The following is a 22,930-nucleotide window of genomic DNA, read 5'->3' as shown; positions in this document are numbered from 1 at the left end:
CTGGTTGGCAGAGAGGAAGCAGAGAATCGGGATAAACGGGTCCTTTTCAGAATGGCAGGCAGTGACTAGTGGGGTGCCGCAGGGCTCAGTGCTGGGACCCCAGCTATTTACAATATACATTAATGATTTAGATTAAGGAATTGAGTGTAATATCTCCAAGTTTGCAGATGACACTAAACTGGGTGACGGTGTGAGCTGTGAGGAGGATGCTCAGAGGCTGCAGGGTGACTTGGACAGGTTAGGTGAATGGGCAAATGCATGGCAGATGCAGTATAATGTGGATAAATGTGAGGTTATCCACTTTGGGGGCAAAAACACGAAGCAGAATATTATCTGAATGGTGGCAGATTAGGAAAAGGGGAGGTGCAACGAGACCTGGGTGTCATGGTACATCAGTCATTGAAAGTTGACATGCAGGTACAGCAGGCGGTGAAGGCGGCAAATGGTATGTTGGCCTTCATAGCTAAGGTTTTTGAGTATTGGAGCAGGGAGGTCTTACTGCAGTTGTACAGGGCCTTAGTGAGGCCTCACCTGGAATATTGTGTTCAGTTTTGGTCTCCTAATCTGAGGAAGGATGTTCTTGCTATTGAAGGAGTGCAGCGAAGGTTCACCAGACTGATTCCAGGGATGGCTGGTCTGACATATGAGGAGAGAATCGATCGAATGGGCCTTTATTCACTGGAGTTTAGAAGAATGAGAGGGGATCTCATAGAAACATATAAAATTCTGATGGGACTGGACAGGTTAGATTCAGGAAGAATGTTCCCGATGTTGGGGAAGTCCAGAACCAGGGGACACAGTCTAAGGATAAGGGGTAAGACATTTAGGACTGAGATGAGGAGAAACTTCTTCACTCAGAGAGTTGTTAACCTGTGGAATTCCCTACCGCAGAGAATTGTTGAGTCCAGTTCGTTGGATATATTCAAGAGGGAGTTAGATATGGCCCTTATGGCTAAAGGAATCAAGGGGTATGGAGAGACAGCAGGAAAGGGGTACTGAGGTGCATGTTCAGCCATGATCTTATTGAATGGTGGTGCAGGCTCGAAGGGCCGAATGGCCTACTCCTGCACCTATTTTCTATGTTTCTATGTTTATGTAATTGTTTTCAGCATTAACAAATCTTTTGAGTCATAATTGGCAAACTTGCTCAACTAATTTCTGAGTGAAAGAGATGCCTTTGGGTCACTGTGGGGCAGAGAAGTGCAAAAGGGCTGAATGTGATGGTACAAAGGAATATGCTCAGAATGTGAATGTTACACAAACTTCCTGCAGCAGCGTCTCTTCCTTGACTCAGTTCACATGTCTTTTGAGTTCTTTGAAGACTGAGCACCTGTGACGTGGTGTCGTTTTCCAGTGAGTAACACTGATGTCATTCTTTGTTCTTTGTTGTGGCAACAGTGAGACTTCCTTCCCACAGCATAGTGACCCTCACTCCTGCCCAGGGCTGCGTTTAGACAATCTGCCACGACTATGGGCGGATTTTGCACCATTTAGTTTATTGATTTCCCAAACCATAAACAAACAGCCTTCAAGAAGGGCCTAAATTCAGGGTAAGGGTAAATGGCTGAGTGACCTCCTCAGTGTTAATGTTTCTGCATTTCCTGTTCAAAAAGGTAAACTGAATGCTGGCTATTGGAAATAAAAACCAAAAATGCTGGAAGGACAGAGCATATCTCGGCACATGAATAAAGAAAGTTGGGTTTCTGGTACAGCCCTTCAACATCATTCTTGGTTATAATTCCCTTTTGGCAAATTACTGAACCACTCCCCCCATCACAGTCCTTTTGGCACAACAAGCTGTGTTACTGCATTCTTCACTTCAAAAGTGGTTGTTGGTCTCCCAGAAACCCCTTGCTGATAGTAGGCTCCCAAAGTATGAGAAGTGGGCCACATTGTCCAAGGTCTCGTCATGGATCTTGATAATCGGGGAGCAGTACTGTGTGGCGGGGGCGGGTTGGTCGAGAACCTTGGCCTTACTGATGTAGTAGCTGGTGTGCAACAGCCACCCCATGTTAAAAGAATCCACGCACAGACATCTTCCATCAATATGTAGTTCGGGACCTAGAATGTCAGGTCCCTCATTGAAACACCTGTAAACTCATCCTTTTTTGGTGTGGAAGCAGGTCATCCTCGATACGAGGGACTGCCTAATACGATACTACTGATGTTTAATGTAAGGCCCAGACTCTGGTACGCTTCAGTGAAGGTGTCAACGATGGTTTGGAGTTCGGTCTCTGAGTGTGCACAAACGCAGGCATCATCCAGTACTGGATGTCGGACAAGCAGACTGACAATTTAGAGACAGTGGAAGGGTCGAGAGATGGTAGTGAGGTAGTGCTGGGTAGTGAGGTAGTGTTGTCAGCGTATATGTTGAAACTGACACTGTATTTTCGGATGATGTCAAGGGGCAACATGTAGATGAGAAATAGGAGGGGGCCAAGGATAGTTCTGTTATATATATATGGACTTGTATTTACTCTGTACAGCCACTAGAGGGCTCATCTCCTGGAGTCCCAAGGGATTCCATAATCCTTTGGGAGCACAGGTATTTAAGGAAGCTTCACAGGTTGGAGAGGCACTCTGGAGACCTGCAATAAAAGACTACGGTCACACTTTACTTTGAGCTCACAGTGTTCAGTCTGACTCTTTCTCCATACACAACAACTGGCGATGAGATACAGATAGTGAACCCAAAGATGCAGAGAACAGTGGACATCCTGGAGAAATTTTCGGAGGGAGATGATTGGGAAACTTTTGTGGAGCGACTCGACCAATACTTCGTGGCCAACGAGCTAGATGGGGAAGAGAGCGCTGCCAAACGAAGGGCGATCCTCCTCACCGTCTGTGGGGCACCAACGTATGGCCTCATGAAGAACCTGCTCACTTCAGCGAAACCCACGGAGAAATCGTACGACGATTTGTGCACACTGGTCCGAGAGCATTTGAACCCAAAGGAAAGCGTTCTGATGGCGAGGTACCGGTTCTACACCGACAAAAGGTCTGAAGGCCAGGAAGTGGCGAGTTATGTTGCAGAGCTAAGACGCCTTACGGGACATTGCGAATTTGAAGGACATTTGGAGCACATACTCAGAGATTTTTTCGTACTTGGCATTGGCCACGAATCCATACTTCGCAAACCTTTGACTGTAGAGACCCCAACCTTGAGTAAGGCCATAGCGATAGCCCAGGCGTTCATTGCCACTAGTGACAATACTAAACAAATCTCTCAGCACACGAGTGCTGCTACAAGTACTGTGAACAAAGTGATGATGTTTTTGAATCGTAACGTACAGGGCAGGTCACGCATACATGCAGCTGCACGTCCGCAGATCTCTGAGTCCACCATCAAGGGTGATGAATGCAAGGCCATTAACGCCTTGTTGGTGCTGCGGGGGTGATCATCGTTTCCATTCATGCCGATTCAAAGGATACGTTTGCAAGGGCTATGGAACAATGGGACGCCTCCAACGAGTGTACAGGCAAGCTGCAAAGCTTGTTAAACCTGCAAACCGCCATGTTGCAGAGGAGGACAGATCCACGGAGGATCACGATGAAGGAGCCTCAGATAGAGGAGGCAGAGGTAAATGGGGTACACACATTCACCACGAATTGTTCCCCGATAATGCTGAATATTGAACTAAATGGACTCCCGGTGTCAGTGGAGCTGGACACGGGCGCAAGCCAGTCCATCATGGGCAAAAAGACTTTCGAAAGGTTGTGGTGCAACAAGGCCTCAAGGCCAGTCTTAACTCCATTTCGCACGAAACTAAGAACTTACACAAAAGAACTGATTCCTGTAGTCGGCAGTGCTACCGTAAAGGTCTCCTACAATGGAGCGGTGCACAAGCTACTACTCTGGGTGGTACCGGGCAATGGTCCCGCGCTGCTCGGCAGGAGCTGGCTGGGAAAGATATGCTGGAACTGGGACAGTGTCCGAGCGCTATCGCCCGCTGACGACACTTCATGTGCCGAGGTCTTTAACAAATTTCCTTCGCTGTTCGAACCAGACATCGGGAAATTCCAAGGAGCAAAAGTGCAGATCCACCTAATTCCGGGGGCGCGACCCATCCATCACAAGGTGAAAGCAGTACCGTACATGATGAGAGAAAGGGTTGAGCTAGACCGGTTGCAAAGAGAGGGCATCATTTCACCGATCGAGCTCGGCGAGTGGGCCAGTCCTATTGTCCCAGTCCTCAAGGGAGATGGCACCGTCAGAATCTGTGGTGATTACAAAGTAACTATCAATCGTTTCTCCCTGCAGGACCAATACCCACTACCAAAGGCCGACGACCTCTTTGCAATGCTGGCAGGAGGAAAGACGTTCACGAAGCTGGATCTAACTTCAGCCTACATGACGCAGGAACTGGAGGAATCATCGAAGGCCCTCACCTGCATCAACACCCACAAAGGTCTTTTTGTTTATAACAGATGCCCATTTGGAATCCGATCAGCGGTGGCGATATTCCAGAGAAACATGGAAAGTTTACTGAAGTCGGTCCCGCACACCGTGGTCTTCCAGGACGACATCTTGGTCACAGGTCGGAGGAGGTTCTTAGTTGACTCAACCGCGTGGGGCTCAGGTTAAAACGCTCGAAGTGCGTTTTTCTGGCGCCTGAAGTGGAATTCTTGGGAAGGAGGATTGCGGCGGACGGCATCAGGCCCACCAGCGCAAAGACGGAGGCAATCGAGAACGCACCGAGGCCACAGAACGTGACGGAGCTGCGGTCGTTTCTGGGACTCTTGAACCACTTTGGTAACTTCTTACCGGGTCTCAGCACCCTGCTAGAACCACTACATGTCTTACTACGAAAAGGGGGCGAATGGGTTTGGGGCAAAAGCCAAGAAAATGCCTTTGTAAAAGTGAGAAAATTGTTATGATCAAACAAATTGCTTGTGTTGTATGATCCATGTAAGCGTTTGGTACCAGCATGTGATGCGTTGTCATATGGTGTCGGGTGTGTATTGCAACAAGCTTATGATTTTGAGAAACTGCAACCAGTTGTTTATGCATCCAGGACTCTGTCTAAGGCTGAGAGAGTCTACAGCATGATTGAAAAAGAAGCGTTAATATGTGTCTATGGGGTAAATAAAATGCATTAATGCTTGTTTGGGCTAAAATTCGAATTGGAAACTGACCATAAGCCACTTATATCCTTGTTTTCCGAGAGTAAAAGGATAAATACCAACACATCGGCCCGCATCCATAGATTGGCGCTCACGTTGTCCGCATACAACTACACCATCCGTCACAGGCCAGGCACAGAAAACTACGCCGATGCTCTCAGTAGGCTGCCATTACCCACCACAGGGGTGGAAATACCGCAGCCCGCAGATCTAGCCATGGTTATGGAAGCATTTTAGAGTGAGCAATCACCCGTCACTGCCCGTCAGATCAAAACCTGGACAAGCCAGGACCCCTTATTATCTCTAGTCAAAAGCTGTGTGCTTCATGGGAGTTGGTCCAGTGTCCCAGTGGAAATGCAGGAAGAGATAAAGCCATTCCAGTGGCACAAAGGTGAAATGTCTATACAGGCAGACTGCCTTCTGTGGAGCAATTGAGAAGTGGTCCCCAAGAAGGGCAGAGACACCTTCATCAATGACCTCCATAGTACTCACCCAGGCATCGTAATGATGAAAGCGATAGCCAGATCCCACGTGTGGTGGCCCGGTTTTCGATGCGGACTTAGAGACCTGCGTTCACAGATGTAATACATGCTCGCAGTTAAGCAATGTACCCAGAGAGGCGCCGCTAAGTTTATGGTCTTGGCCCTCCAAACCGTGGTCTAGAGTACACATCGACTATGCAGGCTCATTCTTGGGTAAAATGTTCCTTGTGGTTGTAGACGCGAACTCCAAGTGGATTGAATGTGAGATAATGTCAGCCAGCACGTCCGCTGCCACTACTGAAAGCCTGCGGGCCATGTTTGCCACTCACGGCTTACCCGATGTCCTGGTGAGCGACAACGGGCCATGATTTACCAGTGCTGAGTTCAAAGAATTCATGACCCATAACGGGATCAAGCATGTCACATCTGCCCCGTTTAAACCAGCGTCCAATGGTCAGGCAGAGAGCAGTGCAAACCATCAAGCAAGACTTGAAAAGGGTAACTGAAGGCTCGCCTATCCAGAGTCCTGCTTAGCTACCGCACAAAACCCCACTCACTCACTGGGATCCCACCTGCTGAACTGCTCATGAAAAGAACACTTAAGACAAGTCTCTCGTTGGTTCACCCTGATCTACATGAACAGGTAGAGAGCAGGCGGCTTCAACAAAGTGCATACCATGATTGTGCAAGTGTGTCACGCGAGATTGAAATCAATGATCCTGTATTTATATTAAATTATGGACAAGGTCCCAAGTGGCTTCCCGGCACTGTCATGGCCAAAGAGGGGAGCAGGGTGTTTTGGGTCAAACTTTCAAATGGACTCATTCACCGGAAACACTTGGACCAAATCAAACTCAGATTCACGGACTATCCTGAGCGACCCACCTTGGACCCTACCTTTTTTAATCCCCCAACATACACACCAGTGGCAACCGGCACCACGGTTGACCACGAAGCAGAACCCATCATCCACAGCAGCCCTGCAGGGCCCAACACACCAGGCAGCCCAGCAAGGCCAGCTGCACAGCAGCCCAGCGAGGGCCCAACAAATGATTCAACAACACCAGCTTTCGCACCGAGACGATCAACCAGGGCAAGAAGGGCCCCAGATCAACTCACATTGTAAATAGTTACACTATTGACTTGGGGGTCGGGGGAGTGTTGCTATATATGTGGACTTGTATTTACTCTGTACAACCAAAAGAGTGCTCATCCCCTGGAGTCCCAAGAGATCCCATAATCCTTTGGGAGCACAGGTATTTAAGGAAGCTTCTCCTTGGGGGATACCAGAGGTAACAATGCGGGGGGTGGGGGAGAAGAGAAGCCATTACAGGTGATTCTCTGGTTACAACTGGCTAGATAAGACTGGAACCAGGCGAGTGCAGTCCCACCCAGCTGGACGACGGTGGAGAGACGTTGGAGGAGTGGTCAACTGTGTCAAAGGCTGCAGACAGGTCAAGGAGGACGGGGGGGGGGGGGAATAGTTTACCTTTGTCACAGTCACAAAGGAGGTCATTTGTGACTTTGAGAGCCGTTTCGGTCCTGTGGCAGGGGAGGAAACCGGATTGGAGGGATTCAAACATTGAGTTCCGGAACAGATTTGTGAGGCGACAACATGTTCAAGGACTTTGGAGAGGAAAAGGAGGTTGGAGATAGGGCAGTAGTTTGCAAAGACAGAGGGTGAAGGGTTTTTTTTTGAGGAGAGAGGTGATGACGGCAGATTTGAAGAAGAAGAAGTCAGAACCTGAGTTGTTAGCTAATTTCAGCAGTTGGCCTCAGCATCTCCGGGCTGGGCGAAGAAGAGGGAAACCTTGCTCCTGGTCATCCCCCACTGACTGCTGCTACAAAGAGTAAACGTGTGGATGTTGGTTGAGGACACGTTGCAATCAGCTGAGATTTCCTGGATGAGTAACTCTGGTCTGGCGCTCACCATCCAATCATTCCCAGCTTGAGGCACTCCTTCAGGCGAGGCGTGGGGTAAAGCTCAATTCTAAAAAACAAGCACTGGCAATTGGAGTATGCCTCTTTTCTGGATATACAATTCCCATCCTGTCTACCACTTCCAATTCCTCATCAATGTCCCATTACTTCATTCGTTCTTCAGCCTCCTCGGTTGTTGCAAAATCAAAGTTGAAGTCTAGAACCAGGGGTCACAGTCTCAGGATAAGGGGTTGGCCATTTAGGACTGAGATGAGGAGAAACTTCTTCACTCAGAGGGAGGTGAATCTGGAATTCTCTGCCCCAGAGGGCTGTGGATGCTGAGTCGTTGAGTATATTTAAGACAGAGGTCAAAAATTGTTTGTGAATCAAGAGATATGTGGATAGTGCGGGAAGGGGGAGTTGAGATAGAAGATCAGCCATGATCTTGTTGAATGGTGGAGCAGGCTCGAATGGCCGAATAGTCTTCTCCTGCTCATATTTCTCGTTCTTATTAGTGTGCAGGATAACTTCACGATTCTGCATTTGAGGAAGATTCTGTAGCTACAGTTGGAGGTGAATCAGTTGCTGCACCATCTCAACAAAATATATTCCAGTGAAAAAGAAGGGCGGTAAGAGAAGGGATAACCAGCCGTGGATAACCAGGAAATAAAGGAGAGTATCAAATTAAAAACCGATGCGTATAAGGTGGCCACGGTTAGTGGGAAAATAGAAGATTGGGAAAATTTTAAACGACAGCAAAGAATGACTAAGAAAGCAATAAAGAAAGGAAAGATAGATTACGAAGGTAAACTTGCGCAAAACATAAAAACGGATAGTAAAAGCTTTTACAGATATATAAAACGGAAAAGAATGACTAAAGTAAATGTTGGTCCCTTAGAAGATGAGAAGGGGGATTTAATAATGGGAAATGTGGAAATGGCTGAGAACTTAAACAATTATTTTGCTTCTCTCTTTACAGAGAAAAACACAAAAACCATGCCAAAAATTGCTGGTCACAGGAATGTGGGAAGGGAGGACCTTGAGACAATCACTATCACTAGTGGGGTAGTGCTGGACAGGCTAATGGGACTCAAGGTAGACAAGTCCCCAGGTCCTGATGAAATGCATCCCAGGGTATTAAAAGAGATGGCGAAAGTTATAGCAGATGCATTCGTTAAGGTCCTTACATTTTCACTTGTAAAATCTGGTAAACCAGTTTTGCACATGTTCTTTTTCAAATGTTTAGTAGAAATGTCTACATTTTATCTTGTTTATCCTTTCACAGTCTGTAACTTCATGTGCCACGAGAAGTGCCTGAGGAACGTGAAGACCCTTTGCTCATGTCTGGCACCAGACCTGGTGAAGGTAAGTGAGGCTAGCAGCTTTGGGGATGTGGCATTGGTTCAAGTTTTTGCAGACTCGGCACCTGTTGGAGAGAAGCAGCATGTAGTGTTTCATGTTCAGTGGGTTCCGCACTGGAGTCAAACCGTCGCTGTCCTTGTGATTGGATTATTGTTCATTTGTAGAATGTAAAAGACAAAGGTCTTTCTGATGGGTTCATTCTATCCAGTGCTTGTTAGAGGTTGGTTTTGGTGCTCCTGAAATACTTGTACACTATACGACAGCCCTTTTCTAAAAAAAAAGTACAATAGGAACATAATTCTGTGACTACTTTTGGGAAGTGTTGTGTGCTGTTCTTTAAAACTAATTCATTTGCTGTTTTAGAGAATTCTGAAGTGTGCAACCACAAACGCCCACACATTTCGCAGAATGTGTCTTGAAAACTAAAAAGAATCAATATTCTTTGAAGAATGGAAAGCAATACGACTTAAGTAGAAGTTTCAGTAAATAGGGAGGGAAGAACCCTCACACCAAACAACCTGCTAGAAATCAGACATGTATAAGGATTTCTCTCTTTGTGTGGCTTTTAATAATGTTGATCAAACTGTGCTGCTTGTGGGGAGCAAGGTAGCGCGAGTAGGGCAAAGCTGTTGTTCACCATGGGTGGCATCAGCAGAGGGTGATGGGGGCCGGAAAGCTAGAGAGATTCTCATATTGCTTGTCCTGCGCCATGCACCAGCCGACCTAAAGTCCTCTCGCACCAAATGGGTGAGAGCTTCATTTACACAGTATTTCCCTTAGCAGAGATGACAACAACCAGGGGGCATAGATTTAAAGTAATTGATTGGAGGTTTAGAGGGGATTTGAGGGGTCTTCACCCAGAGGGCGGTGGGGTCTGGAACTCACTGCCTGAAAGGGTGGTAGAGGCAGAAACCCTCACCACACTTCAAGTGCACATCCAAGTACTTTTTAAGTGCTGTAACCCAGAGCTGGAAAGTGGGATTAAGTTGGGTAGCTCTTTGTCGGCCGGAACAGACACGATGCCCCCTTCCGTGCTGTAAATTTCTCTGATTCTACCACTAATCTGCGCAACATTGTATGCCTTTTCTGTCAATTTGATGCCATCCTTAACTTCCTTGGTTAGCTACGGATGGGTTTTCCCTTCTCATGGAGTCTTTCTCACTGGAATATATCTTTGTTGAGAATTATGAAATATCTCCTTAAATGTCTGCCACTGCTTATCTACCGTCTTACCTTTTAATCTATTTTCCCAGTCCACTTTAGCCAACTCTGTCTTCATACCTTTGTAATTGCCTTTATTTAGGTTTAAGACACTAGTTTCAGACCCACATGTCTATCATGCTATGATCACTCTTCCGTACTATGAGATCATTAATTAATCCTGTCTCATTACACATTACCAGATCTAAAATAGCCTGTTCCCTGGTTGGTTCCACAAAGTATTGTTCTAAGAAAGCATTCCGAATACACCATCAGCTCGTCCTCAAGGTTCACTTTGCCATTTATAAGAAGATTAAAGTCACTCACAATTATTGCAGTACCTCTCTTACAAGCCCCCATTATTTCTTGGTTTACACTCTGTTCTACAGTGTAGCTACTGATAGGGGGCCTGTAGACCTCTCCCACCAGTGACTTCTTTCCCTTGCTATTTATTATCTTCACCCAAACTGATTTTACATCTTGACCTTTCGAGCCAAGATCATTTCTCACTACTGTACTGATCTCATCCTTTATTAGCAGAGCTACTCACCTCCTTTTCCTTTCTGTTCATCCTTCCGAAATGTCAAGTACCCCTGCATATTCAGTTCCCTGCCTTGGTCACCTTGCAACCACGTCTCTGTACTGGCTATCAGATCATTCCATAGAAACATAGAAAATAGGTGTAGGAGTAGGCCATTCGGCCCTTCTAGCCTGCACCGCCATTCAATGAGTTCATGGCTGAACATGCAACCTCAGTACCCCATTCCTGCTTTCTCGCCATACCCCTTGATCCCCCATTTATTTCCCATTTATTTCTATTGGTGCCATCAATTTATCTATCTTGTTATGAATGCTGTGTGCATTCAGAAATAGAGCTTTTAATTTTGTCTTTTTACCATTTTTCCCTACTCTGAACTTATTTGCTGGTGCACTTTTATGTTTGGACGCTGTGTCCCTTCCTGGTTATCATTACCCCTATCGTTACCGTGCGCTATTGCCTTGTCCTTTTTCTTCAACTTTCCAAATTTACCCTCACCTGAACCCTCCCCCCCTACTATTTAGTTTAAAACTCTATCTACACCCTTAGTTATTCGATTCGCCATGACGCTGGTCCCAGCACGGTTCAAGTGAAGCCTGTCCCAATGGAACAGCTCCCTCTACCCCCAGTACTGTGCCAGTGCCCCACGAATTGAAACCTATTTCTCCCGCACCAATTTTTTGAGCCAGGCATTCAACTCTGATATTATTGACTCTGCCAATTTGCTCATGTATCAGGTAGTAATCCAGAGATTATTACCTTTGTGGTTCTGCCTTTTAATTTAGCCCCTAGCTGCTCATAATCCCTCAGCAGAACCTCTTTCTTTGTCGTACCAGTTGCAGCCCTGAGGAAACTCATTCCATCGTGTAGTTAAGGACACTTGCTTAGAACCTGGGATCACCGATTTAATTGCAGTGCATGCAGGGCAGTATAACTCACTGCTGGCAGCTCACATCATTCCCAAAATCTGTATTGGTGTCAAACTGGTCAATGCAGTATAACTACCTTCCAGATTGGCAGTATCACTGAGAGATTGGAACGATGGTTGAAGTGAGAAATGGAGAAGTGCAGGGCACAGCAGGGGCACATTGGGCTCAAATTCCTCCTGCAATCATTTCTGGAACAGAAATCAGCCCAAGTACCAAACAGAATACCCCGTTTTATAGTGATACTGACTTTTTCACTAAAATTATGGGCCGGCAGAATTTAGAATCATAGAATGGTTATATTATGTATGCAACACCTTGTAACCAGCTTTCTACCACCACCAGAGGGCGCATCTGTTGGAGTCCCAAGGGATCCCAGCATCCCTTGGGAGCACTGTATATAAGCAGGCCTCACTTGCTGTGCCAGCACTCTGGACTCAGAATAAAGAGACTAAGGTCACACTTACTCAAGTCTACAGTACTCAGTCACATTGCTTTATTTGAGACGTAACAACTGGCGACGAGTAATAGATAACGAACCATCATGCGAAAATGCAGAGAACTGTCGGTATCCTGGAGAAATTTTCAGAAGGTGACGATTGGGAAGCCTTCGTGGAGCGACTCGACCAATACTTCGTGGCTAACGAACTGGAAGGGAATGTGAATGCTGCCAAACAAAGGGCGATCCACCTCACCATCTGTGGGGCAACAACCTATGGCCTCATGAAGAATCTTCTTGCTCCGGTGAAACTAACAACCAAATCGTATGAAGAACTGTGTACGCTGGTCTGATGGAGCACCTAAATCCGAAGGAGAGTGTTCTGATGGCAAGGTATCGATTTTATACAAACGGTCTGAAGGCCAGGAAGTGGCGAGCTACGTCACCGAATTAAGGCACCTTGCAGAACATTGCGAATTCGATGGATTCCTGGAGCAAATGCTAAGAGACTTTTTTGTGCTTGGCATTGGCCATGAGGTTATTCTTCGCAAACTATTGACTGTTGAAATACCGAACCTGAGCAAAGCCATAACGATAGCCGAGGCATTTATGTCCACCAGTGATGACACCAAACAAATTTCGTAGCATAAAGATGCATCGGCAAGTACTGTACACAAAGTAACGTCGTTTTCAGGCAGGAATGCATATGGCAGAACGTACACGCCTGCAGTTGCATGACCTCAGATAACTCCGAGTCCGCCATCAAGCGTGAATGCGAGGCAATTAACACCTTGTTGGTGCTGCGGAGGTGATCATCGAGCCCATCAATGCCGCTTCAAACACTGTGTGCAAAGTCTGTGGAACAATGGGACACCTCCAGCGAATGTGCAGACAAGCTGCAAACCCTGCAAAGGGGAAAGTGTGTTCAAAAGACAAGCCTGAAGGCTCTGTACCTCAATGCGAAGAGTATTCGTAATAAGGTGGACGAATTAACTGCACAGGCAGCAATGAATGAATATGATATAATTGGCATCACGGAGACATGGCTCCAGGGTGACCAAGGCTGGGAATTCAACATCCAGGAATATTCAAGATTCAGGAAGGATAGACAGAAAGGAAAATGAGGTGGGGTAGCGTTGGTGGTTAAAGAGGAATTTAATGCAATAGTAAGGAAGGACATTAGCTTGGATGATGTGGAATCTGTATGGGTGGAGCTGTGGAATACCAAAGGGCAGAAAACGCTAGTGGGAGTTATGTACAGACCACCAAACAGTAGTAGTGAGGTTGGGGACAGCATCAAACAAGAAATTAGGGATGCGTGCAGTAAAGGTACAGCAGTTATCATGGGCGACTTTAATCTACATATAGATTGGGCTAACCAAACTAGTAGCAATACGATGGAGGAGCATTTCCTGGAGTGTACTAGGGATGGTTTTCTGGACCAATATGTCGAGGAACCAACTAGAGGGCTGGCCATCCTAGGCTGGGTGATGTGTAATGAGAAAGGACTAATTAGCAATCTTGTTGTGCGAGGCCCCTTGGGGAAGAGTGACCATAATATGGTAGAATTCTTTATTAAGATGGAGAGTGACACAGTTAATTCAGAGACGAGGGTCCTGAACTTAAGGAAAGGTAACTTTGATGGTATGAGACGTGAATTGGCTAGAATAGACTGGCGAGTGATAATAAAAGGGTTGACGGTGGATAGGCAATGGCAAACATTTAAAGATCATATGAATGAACTTCAACAATTGTACATCCCTGTCTGGAGTAAAAATAAAATGGGGAAGGTGGCTAACAAGGGAAATTAAGGATAGTGTTAAATCCAAGGAAGAGGCACTGGGAGAAATTTAGAATTCAGCAGAGGAGAATAAAGGGTTAATTAGGAGGGGAAAATAGAGTATGAGAGGAAGCATGCCGGGAACATTAAAAATTGACTGCAAAAGCTTCTATAGATATGTGAAGAGAAAAAGATTAGTGAAGGCAAACGTAGGTCCCTTGCAGTCAGATTCAGGTGAATTTATAATGGGGAACAAAGAAATGGCAGACTATTGAACAAATACTTTGGTTCTGTCTTCACGAAGGAAGACACAAATAACCTTCCGGAAATACTAGGGGACTGAGCGTCTAGTGAGAAGGAGGAACTGAAGGATATCCTTATTAGATGGGAAATTGTGTTAGGGAAATTGATGGGATTGAAGGCCGATAAATCCCCGGGGCCTGATAGTCTGTACCCCGGAGTACTTAAGGAAGTGGCCCTAGAAATAGTGGATGCATTGTCATTTTCCAACAGTCTATCAACTCTGGATCAGTTCCTATGGATGGAGGGTAGCTAATGTAACACCACTTTTAAGAAAAGGAGGGAGAGAGAAAACGGGTAATTATAGACCGGTTAGCCTGACATCAGTAGTGGGGAAAATGTTGGAATCAATTATTAAAGATGAAATTGCAGCGCATTTGGAAAGCAGTGACAGGATCAGTCCAAGTCAACATGGATTTATGAAAGGGAAATCATGCTTGACAAATCTTCTGGAATTTTTTGAGGATGCAACTAGTAGAGTGGACAAGGGAGAACCAGTGGATGTGGTGTATTTGGACTTTCAAAAGGCTTTTGACACAAGAGATTGTCTTGTTGTCTTGGGCCATCTAGCCCCTCGAGCCTGCTCCGCCATTCAACAAGATCATGGCTGATCTGGCCATGGACTCAGCTCCACTTACCCGCCCGCGCCCCATAACCCTTAATTCCCTTATTGGTTAAAAATCTATCGATCTGTGATTTGAATACATTCAATGAACTAGCCTCAACTGCTTCCTTGGGCAGAGAAGTCCACAAATTCACAACCCTCTGGGAGAAGAAATTCCTTCTCAACTCGGTTTTAAATTGTCTCCCCCATATTTTGAGGCTGTGCCCCCTAGTTCTAATCTCCCCGACCAGTGAAAACAACCTCTCTGCCTCTATCTTGTCTATCCCTTTCATTATTTTAAATGTTTCTATAAGATCACCCCTCATCCTTCTGAACTCCAACGAGTAAAGACCCAGTCTACTCAATCTATCATCATAAGGTCACCCCCTCATCTCTGGAATCAGCCTAGTGAATCGTCTCTGTACCCCCTCCAAAGCTAGTATATCCTTCCTTAAGTAAGGTGACCAAAACTGCACGCAGTACTCCAGGTGCAGCCTCACCAATACCCTGTACAGTTGCAGCAGGACCTCCCTGCTTTTGTACTCCATCCCTCTTGCAATGAAGACCAACATTCCATTCGCCTTCCTGATTACCTGCTGCACCTGCAAACTAACTTTTTGGGATTCATGCACAAGGAGCCGGCGCCTCACAACTTGAGCCGCCTCGGGGAAATCCCCTCCGTGCCTTTCAGTTCCGCGCGGAGGGGTTTCCTGTACGGGCTGCTCATGCACACCCTCAACTTTGCCATCCTCGCCGGCCGTCCGGACACGCCATGGCGTACCATCTTGCCGTCCGGAGGAGGCGGGGGTCCCCGATGGAGGGCACTCTACGCGGGGGTCCTCCCACTATTCATCGGGGACTTGGCCTGGAGGGTGGTGCACGGAGCAGTGCCGTGCAACAAATTTTTAAGCCGGTTCACGGACTCCCAGGCCGCCTGCAATTTCTGCGGTCTGGAGGAGTCCGTGTTCCATGTTTTTATTGAGTGCACGAGGTTGCAGCCCCTGTTCCATTATTTGAAGGGGCTGCTCCTGAAATTCTGGCTGCACTTCAGTCCCACTCTCCTGATCTTTGGGCACCCTGTGCGGAGGGGAGCGGGTAGGTCCGAAGGCCTCCTCGTAGGACTGCTCCTGGGCACGGCCAAGGGTGCCATCAGCCGGTCCAGGCAGCGGGCGGTCGAGGGGGTCGTTCAACCTGACTGCCTGCCTCTCTTCCGCTCTTACATCCGGTCCAGGGTGTCCTTGGAGATGGAGCACGCGGTGTCCACCGGTACGCTCGCGGCCTTCCGCGAGAGGTGGGCACCGGAGGGACTGGAGTGCATCATCACGCCCGGCAACCAAATTTTAATTTGATTTTACGTTTTAAAGTTAATTTGTTTTAATTGCCGGTGCTTTTAGTGTCCCCTTCCCTTTTATAGGGGGCACTGGGGAAAAATTGTGATTTTAGTGCCCCAAAAAAAAAAACAAAAAAAAAAAAAGAAAAAACACAACAAAAAAAAACACAAAAAAGGGGGAAAAAAAATGGGCCTTGTAAATGTCTGGAGTGTCACCCAGGTCGGGTGGCACCGTTTAATGTTTTATGTTTTCACAGATAAACTCAAAAGAGTTTCATGCACAAGGACCCCCAGGTACCTCTGCACCTCAGCATGTTGTAATTTCTCCCCATTCAAATAATATTCCCTTTTACTGTGTTTTTTCCCAAGGTGGATGACCTCACACTTTCCGACATTGTATTCCATCTGCCAAACCTTAGCCCATTCGCTTAACCTATCTAAATCTCTTTGCAGCCTCTCTGTGTCCTCTACACAACCCGCTTTCCCACTAACCTTTGTGTCACCTGCAAATTTTGTTACACTACACTCTGTCCCCTCTTCCAGGTCATCTATGTATATTGTAAACAGTTGTGGTCCCAGCACCGATCCCTGTGGCACACCACTAACCACCGATCTCCAACCCGAAAAGGACCCATTTATCCCGACTCTCTGCTTTCTGTTCGCCAGCCAATTCTCGATCCATGCTAATACATTTCCTCTGACTCCGCGTACCTTTATCTTCTGCAGTAACCTTTTGTGTGGCACCTTATCGAATGCCTTTTGGAAATCTAAATACACCACATCCATCGGTACACCTCTATTCACCATGCTCGTTATATCCTCAAAGAATTCCAGTAAATTAGTTAAACATGATTTCCCCTTCATGAATCCATGTTGCATCTGCTTGATTGCACTATTCCTATCTAGATGTCCCGCTATTTCTTCCTTAATGATAGTTTCAAGCATTTTCCCCACTACAGATGTTAAACTAACCGGCCTATAGTACCTGCCTTTTGTCTGCCCCCTTTTTTAAACAGAGGCGTTACATTAGCTGCTTTCCAATCCACTGGTACCTCCCCAGAGTCCAGAGAATTTTGGTAGATTATAACGAATGCATCTGCTATAACTTCCGCCATCTCTTTTAATACCCTGGGATGCATTTAATCAGGACCAGGGGACTTGTCTACCTTGAGTCCCATTAGCCTGTCCAGCACTACCTCCCTAATGATAGTGATTGTCTCAATGTCCTCCCTTCCCACATTCCTGTGACCAGCAATTTTTGGCATGGTTTTTGTGTCTTCCACTGTGAAGACCGAAGCAAAATAATTGGGTAAGTTCTCAGCCATTTCCACATTTCCCATTATTAAATCCCCCTTCTCATTTTCTAAGGGACCAACATTTACTTTAGTCACTCTCTTCCATTTTATATATCGGTAAAAGCTTTTACTATTTATTTTTATGTTTTGCACAAGTTTACTTTCGTAATCTATCTTTCCTTTCTTTATTGCTTTCTTAGTCATTCTTTGCTGTTGTTTAAAATTTTCCCAATCTTCTAGTTTCCCACTAACCTTGGCCACTTTATACGCATTGGTTTTTAATTTGATACTCTCCTTTATTTTCCTTGGTTATCCACGGCTTCTCTTACCGCCCTTCTTTTTCACTGGAATATATTTTTGTTGAGCATTATGAAAGAGCTCCTTAAAAGTCCTCCACTGTTCCTCAATTTGCCACCGTTTAGTCTGTGTTCCCAGTCTACTTTAGCTAACTCTGCCCTCATCCCACAATAGTCCCCTTTGTTTAAGCATAGTACGCTCGTTTGAGACACTACTTCCTCACCCTCAATCTGTACTACATATTCAACCATACTGTGATCACTCATTCCGAGAAGATTTTTTACTCGGAGATCGTTTATTATTCCTGTCTCATTACACAGGACCAGATCTAAGATAGCTTGCTCCCTTGTAAGTTCTGTAACATACTGTTCTAAGAAACAATCCTGTGTGCATTCTATGAATTCCTCCTCAAGGCTACCCCGTGCGATTTGATTTGACCAGTCGATATGTAGGTTAAAATCCCCCATGATTACTGCCATTCCTTTTTCACATGCCTCTATTATTCCCTTGGTTATTGTCCGCCCCACCGTGAAGTTATTATTTGGGGGCCTATAAACTACGCCCACCAGTGACTTTTTCCCCTTACTATCTCTAATCTCCACCCACAATGATTCAACATTTTGTTCATTAGAGCCAATATCGTCTCTCACAACTGCCCTGATATCATCCTTTATTATCAGAGCTACCCCACCTCCTTTCCCTTCTTGTCTATCCTTACAAATTGTCAGATACCCCTGTACGTTTAATTCCCAGTCTTGGCCATCCTGCAACCATGTTTCTGTAATGGCCACCAAATCATACCCATTTGTAATGATTTGTACCGTCAACTCATTTACTTTATTTCGAATGCTGCGTGCGTTTAGGTAGAGTGTTTTAATACTAGTTTTTAAACCATGATTTTTAGTTTTGAAGCAGAGAAGTCTTACTGCAGTTGTACAGGGCCTTGGTGAGGCCTCACCTGGAATCCTGGAATATTGTGTTCAGTTTTGGTTTCCTAATCTGAGGAAGGATGTTCTTGCTATTGAGGGAATGCAGCAAAGGTTCACCAGACTGATTCCTGGGATTCTCGCACTGACATATGAGGAGAGACTGGATCGACTGGGCCTTTATTCACTGGAATTTAGAAGGAAGAGAGGGGACCTCATAGAAACATATAAAATTCTGACAGGACTGGACAGGTTAGATGCAGGAAGAAGGTTCCCGATGTTGGGGAAGTCCAGAACCAGGGGTCACAGTCTAAGGATAAGGGGTAAGCCATTTAGGACTGAGATTAGGAGAAACTTCTTCACTCAGAGAGTTGTTATCCTGTGGAATTCCCTACCACAGAGAGTTGTTGATGCCAGTTCATTGGATATATTCAAGAGGGAGTTTGATATGGCCCTTACGGCTAAAGGGATCAAGGGCTATGGAGAGAAAGCAGGAAAGGGGTACTGAGGTGAATGATCAGCCATGATCTTATTGAATGGTGGTGCAGGCTTGAAGGGCCGAATGGCCTACTCCTGCACTATTTTCTATGTTTCTATGTAAACCACCACGTTGCAGAGGAAGACCGATCCATGGCGGATCAAACTGGACTAGAGACTCGAACCGAGGAGGCAGAAGTGTATGGGGTACACACCTTCACCACGAAATGTCCACCGATCATGTTAAAAGTTGAGCTGAACGGAATTCCAGTTTTCATGGAATTGGACACTCTATCATGAGCAAAAAGGCCTTGGACAGGCACTGGTGCAACAAGGCACAAAGGCCCAAGCTGAGCCCTATTCATACCAAGCTGAGAATTTACACTAAAGAGCTGATTCCTGTAATTAGCAGTGCAACAGTAAAAGTCTCCTATGGATTGTACCAGGAGATGGCCCCACACTGTTCGGCAGAAGCTGGCTGGGAAAACTCCACTGGAACTGGGACGACATCCGAGTGCTCTCGTCTATCGCCGACGCCCAGGTTTTGAGCAAGTTCCCGTCGTTGTTTGAGCCAGGCATCGGAAATTTCTCTGGGGCGAAGGTGTAGATCCACTTGGTCCCCGGTACACGACCCATCCACCACAAGGCACGTGCGGTGCCATACATGATGCGAGGGAAAGCGGAGATCGAGCTGGACAGGCTGCAACGAGAGGGCATTATCGTGCCAGTTGAGTTCAACAAGTGGGTCAGTCCGATTGTTCCGGTTCTCAAGGGCGATGGCACGGTCAGAATTTGTGGGGACTATAAAGTCATGATTAACCGTTTTTCGCTGCAGGACCAGTACCCGCTACCCAAGGCAGATGACCTATTTGCATCGCTGGCAGGAGGGAAGACGTTCACCAAATTGGACCTGACCTCGGCCTACATGACGCAGGAGCTGGCCGAATCTTCGAAAGGCCTCAACTACATCAACACGCACAAAGGTCTGTTCATCTACAATAGAGGCTCGTTTGGGATTTGATCGGCAACGGCTATTTTTCAAAGGAACATGGAGAGCCTGCTAAAGTCAGTTCCACGCACCGTGGTTTTCCAGGACGACAAATTGATCACAGATCGGGACACCGTCGAACACTTGAAGAACCTGGAAGAGGTTCTAAGTCGGCTAGATCGTGTAGAACTCAGGTTGAAATACTCGAAGTGTGTTTTCCTGGCACCAGAGGTCGAGTTCTTAGGGAGAAGAATCACGGCAGACGGCATCAGACCCACTGTCGCCAAGACAGAGGTCATCAAGAATGCACTGAGACCACAGAACGTGATGGAGCTGCGGTCGTTCCTGGGACTGCTCAATTATTTTGGTAATTTCCTACCCGGGTTAAGCACCTTGCTAGAACCTCTACATGTTGCTACGCAAGGGAGATGACTGGGTATGGGGGAAATCACAAGAGACTGCTTTTGAGAAAGCCAGAAATCTGTTATGTTCCAACAAACTGCTTGTTCTGTATGACCCATTTAAACGTTTAGTGCTAGCTTGCGATGTGTCTTCGTAGGGGGCCGGGTGTGTGTTACAACAAGCTAACGAATCGGGAACATTGCAACTGGTCGCTTATGCGTCCAGGAGTTTGTCCAAGGCCGAAAGGGCCTACAACATGATTGAAAGAGAAGCTCTGGCATGCGTTTACGGGGTGAAAAAAATGCACCAATATTTGTTTGGGCTTAAGTTCAAGTTAGAAACTGACCATAAGCTGCTCATATCGCTATTCTCAGAGAGCAAAGGTATTAATACCAATGCCTCTGCTTGCATCCAAAGATGGGCGCTCACGCTGTCTGCATATAACTATGTAATTCACCATAGGCCAGGTAGAGAACTGTGCTGATGTTCTCAGTCGCTACCATTGCCCATCACTGGGGTGAAAATGGCACAGCCTGCAGACTTGCTCTTGGTGATGGATGCATTTGAAAATGAAAAGTCACCCGTTACGACCTGCCAGATCAGAACCTGGACCAGCCAGGATCCTTTACTGTCCCTTGTGAAAAAACTGTGTCCTTCATGGGAGCTGGTCCAGTGTCTCAACGGAGATGCATGAAGAGATCAAGCCGTTCCAGCGGCTCAAAGACAAAATGTCTGTACGGGTGGACTGTCTTTTGTGGGGTAATCGTGTGGTTTTGCCTAAGAAGTGCAGGGAAACGTTTATACGCGACCTACATAGTACCCACCCAGAGACATAGTAATGATGAAAACTATAGCCAGATCCCATGTGTGGTGGCTTGGCTTAGATTTGGAGTCTTGCGTGCGCCAATGCAACACTTGCTCTCAACTGAGCAATACACCCAGGGAGGCACCGCTATGTTTGTGGTCATGGCCCTCCAAACCGTGGTCTAGGATCCACGTTGACTTCGCTGACCTGTTTCTAGGCAAAATGTTCTTGGTTGTTGTGGATGCTTATTCAAGATGGATTGAGTGTGTAATAATGTCTGTAAGCACGTCCACTGCCACCATCGAAAATCTACGAGCCATGTTTGCCACACACGGCCTGCCTGATGTCCTTGTCAGCAACAATGGGCCGTACTTCACCAGCACTGAATTGAAGGAATTCATGACCCGCAGTGGGATCAAGCACATCACATCTGCCCCATTCAAGCCCACATCTAACGGCTAGGCAGAACGGGCAGTCCAAACCATCAAACAAAGCTTGAAACGCGTGTCGGAAGGCTCCCTGCAGACCCGCCTGTCCCTAGTCCTGTTCAGCTACCGCACAAGACCCCACTCACTCACCGGGGTTCCCCTTGCCGAACTGCTCATGAAAAGGGCACTCAAAACAAGGCTCTCTCTAGTCCGCCCTGATCTCCATGATCAGGTCGAGGGCAGGCAGCATCAACAAAGCATGTACCATGATCGTGCAAATTTGTCACGCGATATTGAGGTCAATGACCCTGTATGGACATGGTCCTAAATGGCTTGCTGGCAGTGTCATAGCCAAAGAAGGGAGTAGGGTGTTTGAGGTCAAACTCGCAAATGGACTAACTTGCAGGAAGCATTTGGACCAAACCAAACTGCGATTCACAGACAGCCATGAACAACCTGAAGAGGACACCAGCAACTTCGACCCTCCGATACACACACAAGTGGCAAGCGACATCACGGTTGACCACGAAGCTGAACTCATCATCCCAGCAGCCCAGCAAGGCCAGCTACACAGCAGCCCAGCGAAGGCCCAACCAACTCACCTGCACCTGTGTTTATAGTGTACTATTGACTTTGGTGGGGGGGGGGGGGGGGGGGAGTGATGTTATGTATGCAACACCTTGTAACCAGCATTCTACCGCCAACAGAGGGCGCATCTGTTGGAGTCCCAAGGGATCCCAGCATCCCTTGGGAGCACTGTATATAAGCAGGCCTCCCGTGCTGTGCCAGTACTCTGGAGTCAGAATAAAGAGACTAAGGTCACACTTACTCAAGTCTACAGTACTCAGTCACATTGCTTTATTTGAGACATAACAGGTTACAGCACAGAAGGAGGCCATTCGGCCCATTGAGCCTGTGCCGGCTCTCTGCAAGAGCACGTCAGCCAGTCCCACTCCCCCGCCTTTTCCCCGGAGCCCTGCAATATTTTCCCTTCAGGGACTTATCCAACTCCCTTTTGAAAGCCACGATTGAGTCTGCCTCCACCACCCTCTCAGGCAGCACATTCCAGATCCTAACCACTCACTGCCTAAAAATGTTTTTCCTCATGTCCCCTTTGGTTCCTCTGCCAATCGCCTTAAATCTGTGTCCTCTGGTTCCCGACCCTTCCACCAATGGGAACAGTTTCTCTCTATCTACTCTGTCCAGACCCCTCGTGACTTTGAACACCTTTTGTGTTTCTAACAAATCTCCTCTCAACCTTCTCTGCTCCAAGGAGAACAACCCCAACTTCTCCAGTCTATCCACGT

General features: G+C 46.7%; 1 protein-coding gene across 2 annotated transcripts in view; it reads left to right on the top strand.

Annotated features, from left to right (window-relative positions):
* Positions 1 to 22,930, top strand: part of LOC139251202 (diacylglycerol kinase theta) — a 143,203-nt gene that overhangs the window by 11,267 nt on the left and 109,006 nt on the right. For both annotated transcript variants that reach the window (XM_070873175.1, XM_070873176.1), the window contains exon 2: positions 8,812 to 8,891. In XM_070873175.1, the coding sequence (XP_070729276.1) occupies positions 8,812 to 8,891 (80 nt within the window). The remainder of the gene's footprint in view (positions 1 to 8,811; positions 8,892 to 22,930) is intronic.

Source organism: Pristiophorus japonicus, chromosome 2 (assembly GCF_044704955.1).
Source record: "Pristiophorus japonicus isolate sPriJap1 chromosome 2, sPriJap1.hap1, whole genome shotgun sequence".
NCBI classification, from domain to species: Eukaryota; Metazoa; Chordata; class Chondrichthyes; family Pristiophoridae; genus Pristiophorus; species Pristiophorus japonicus.
This window is presented reverse-complemented; position numbering and strand designations above follow the sequence as displayed.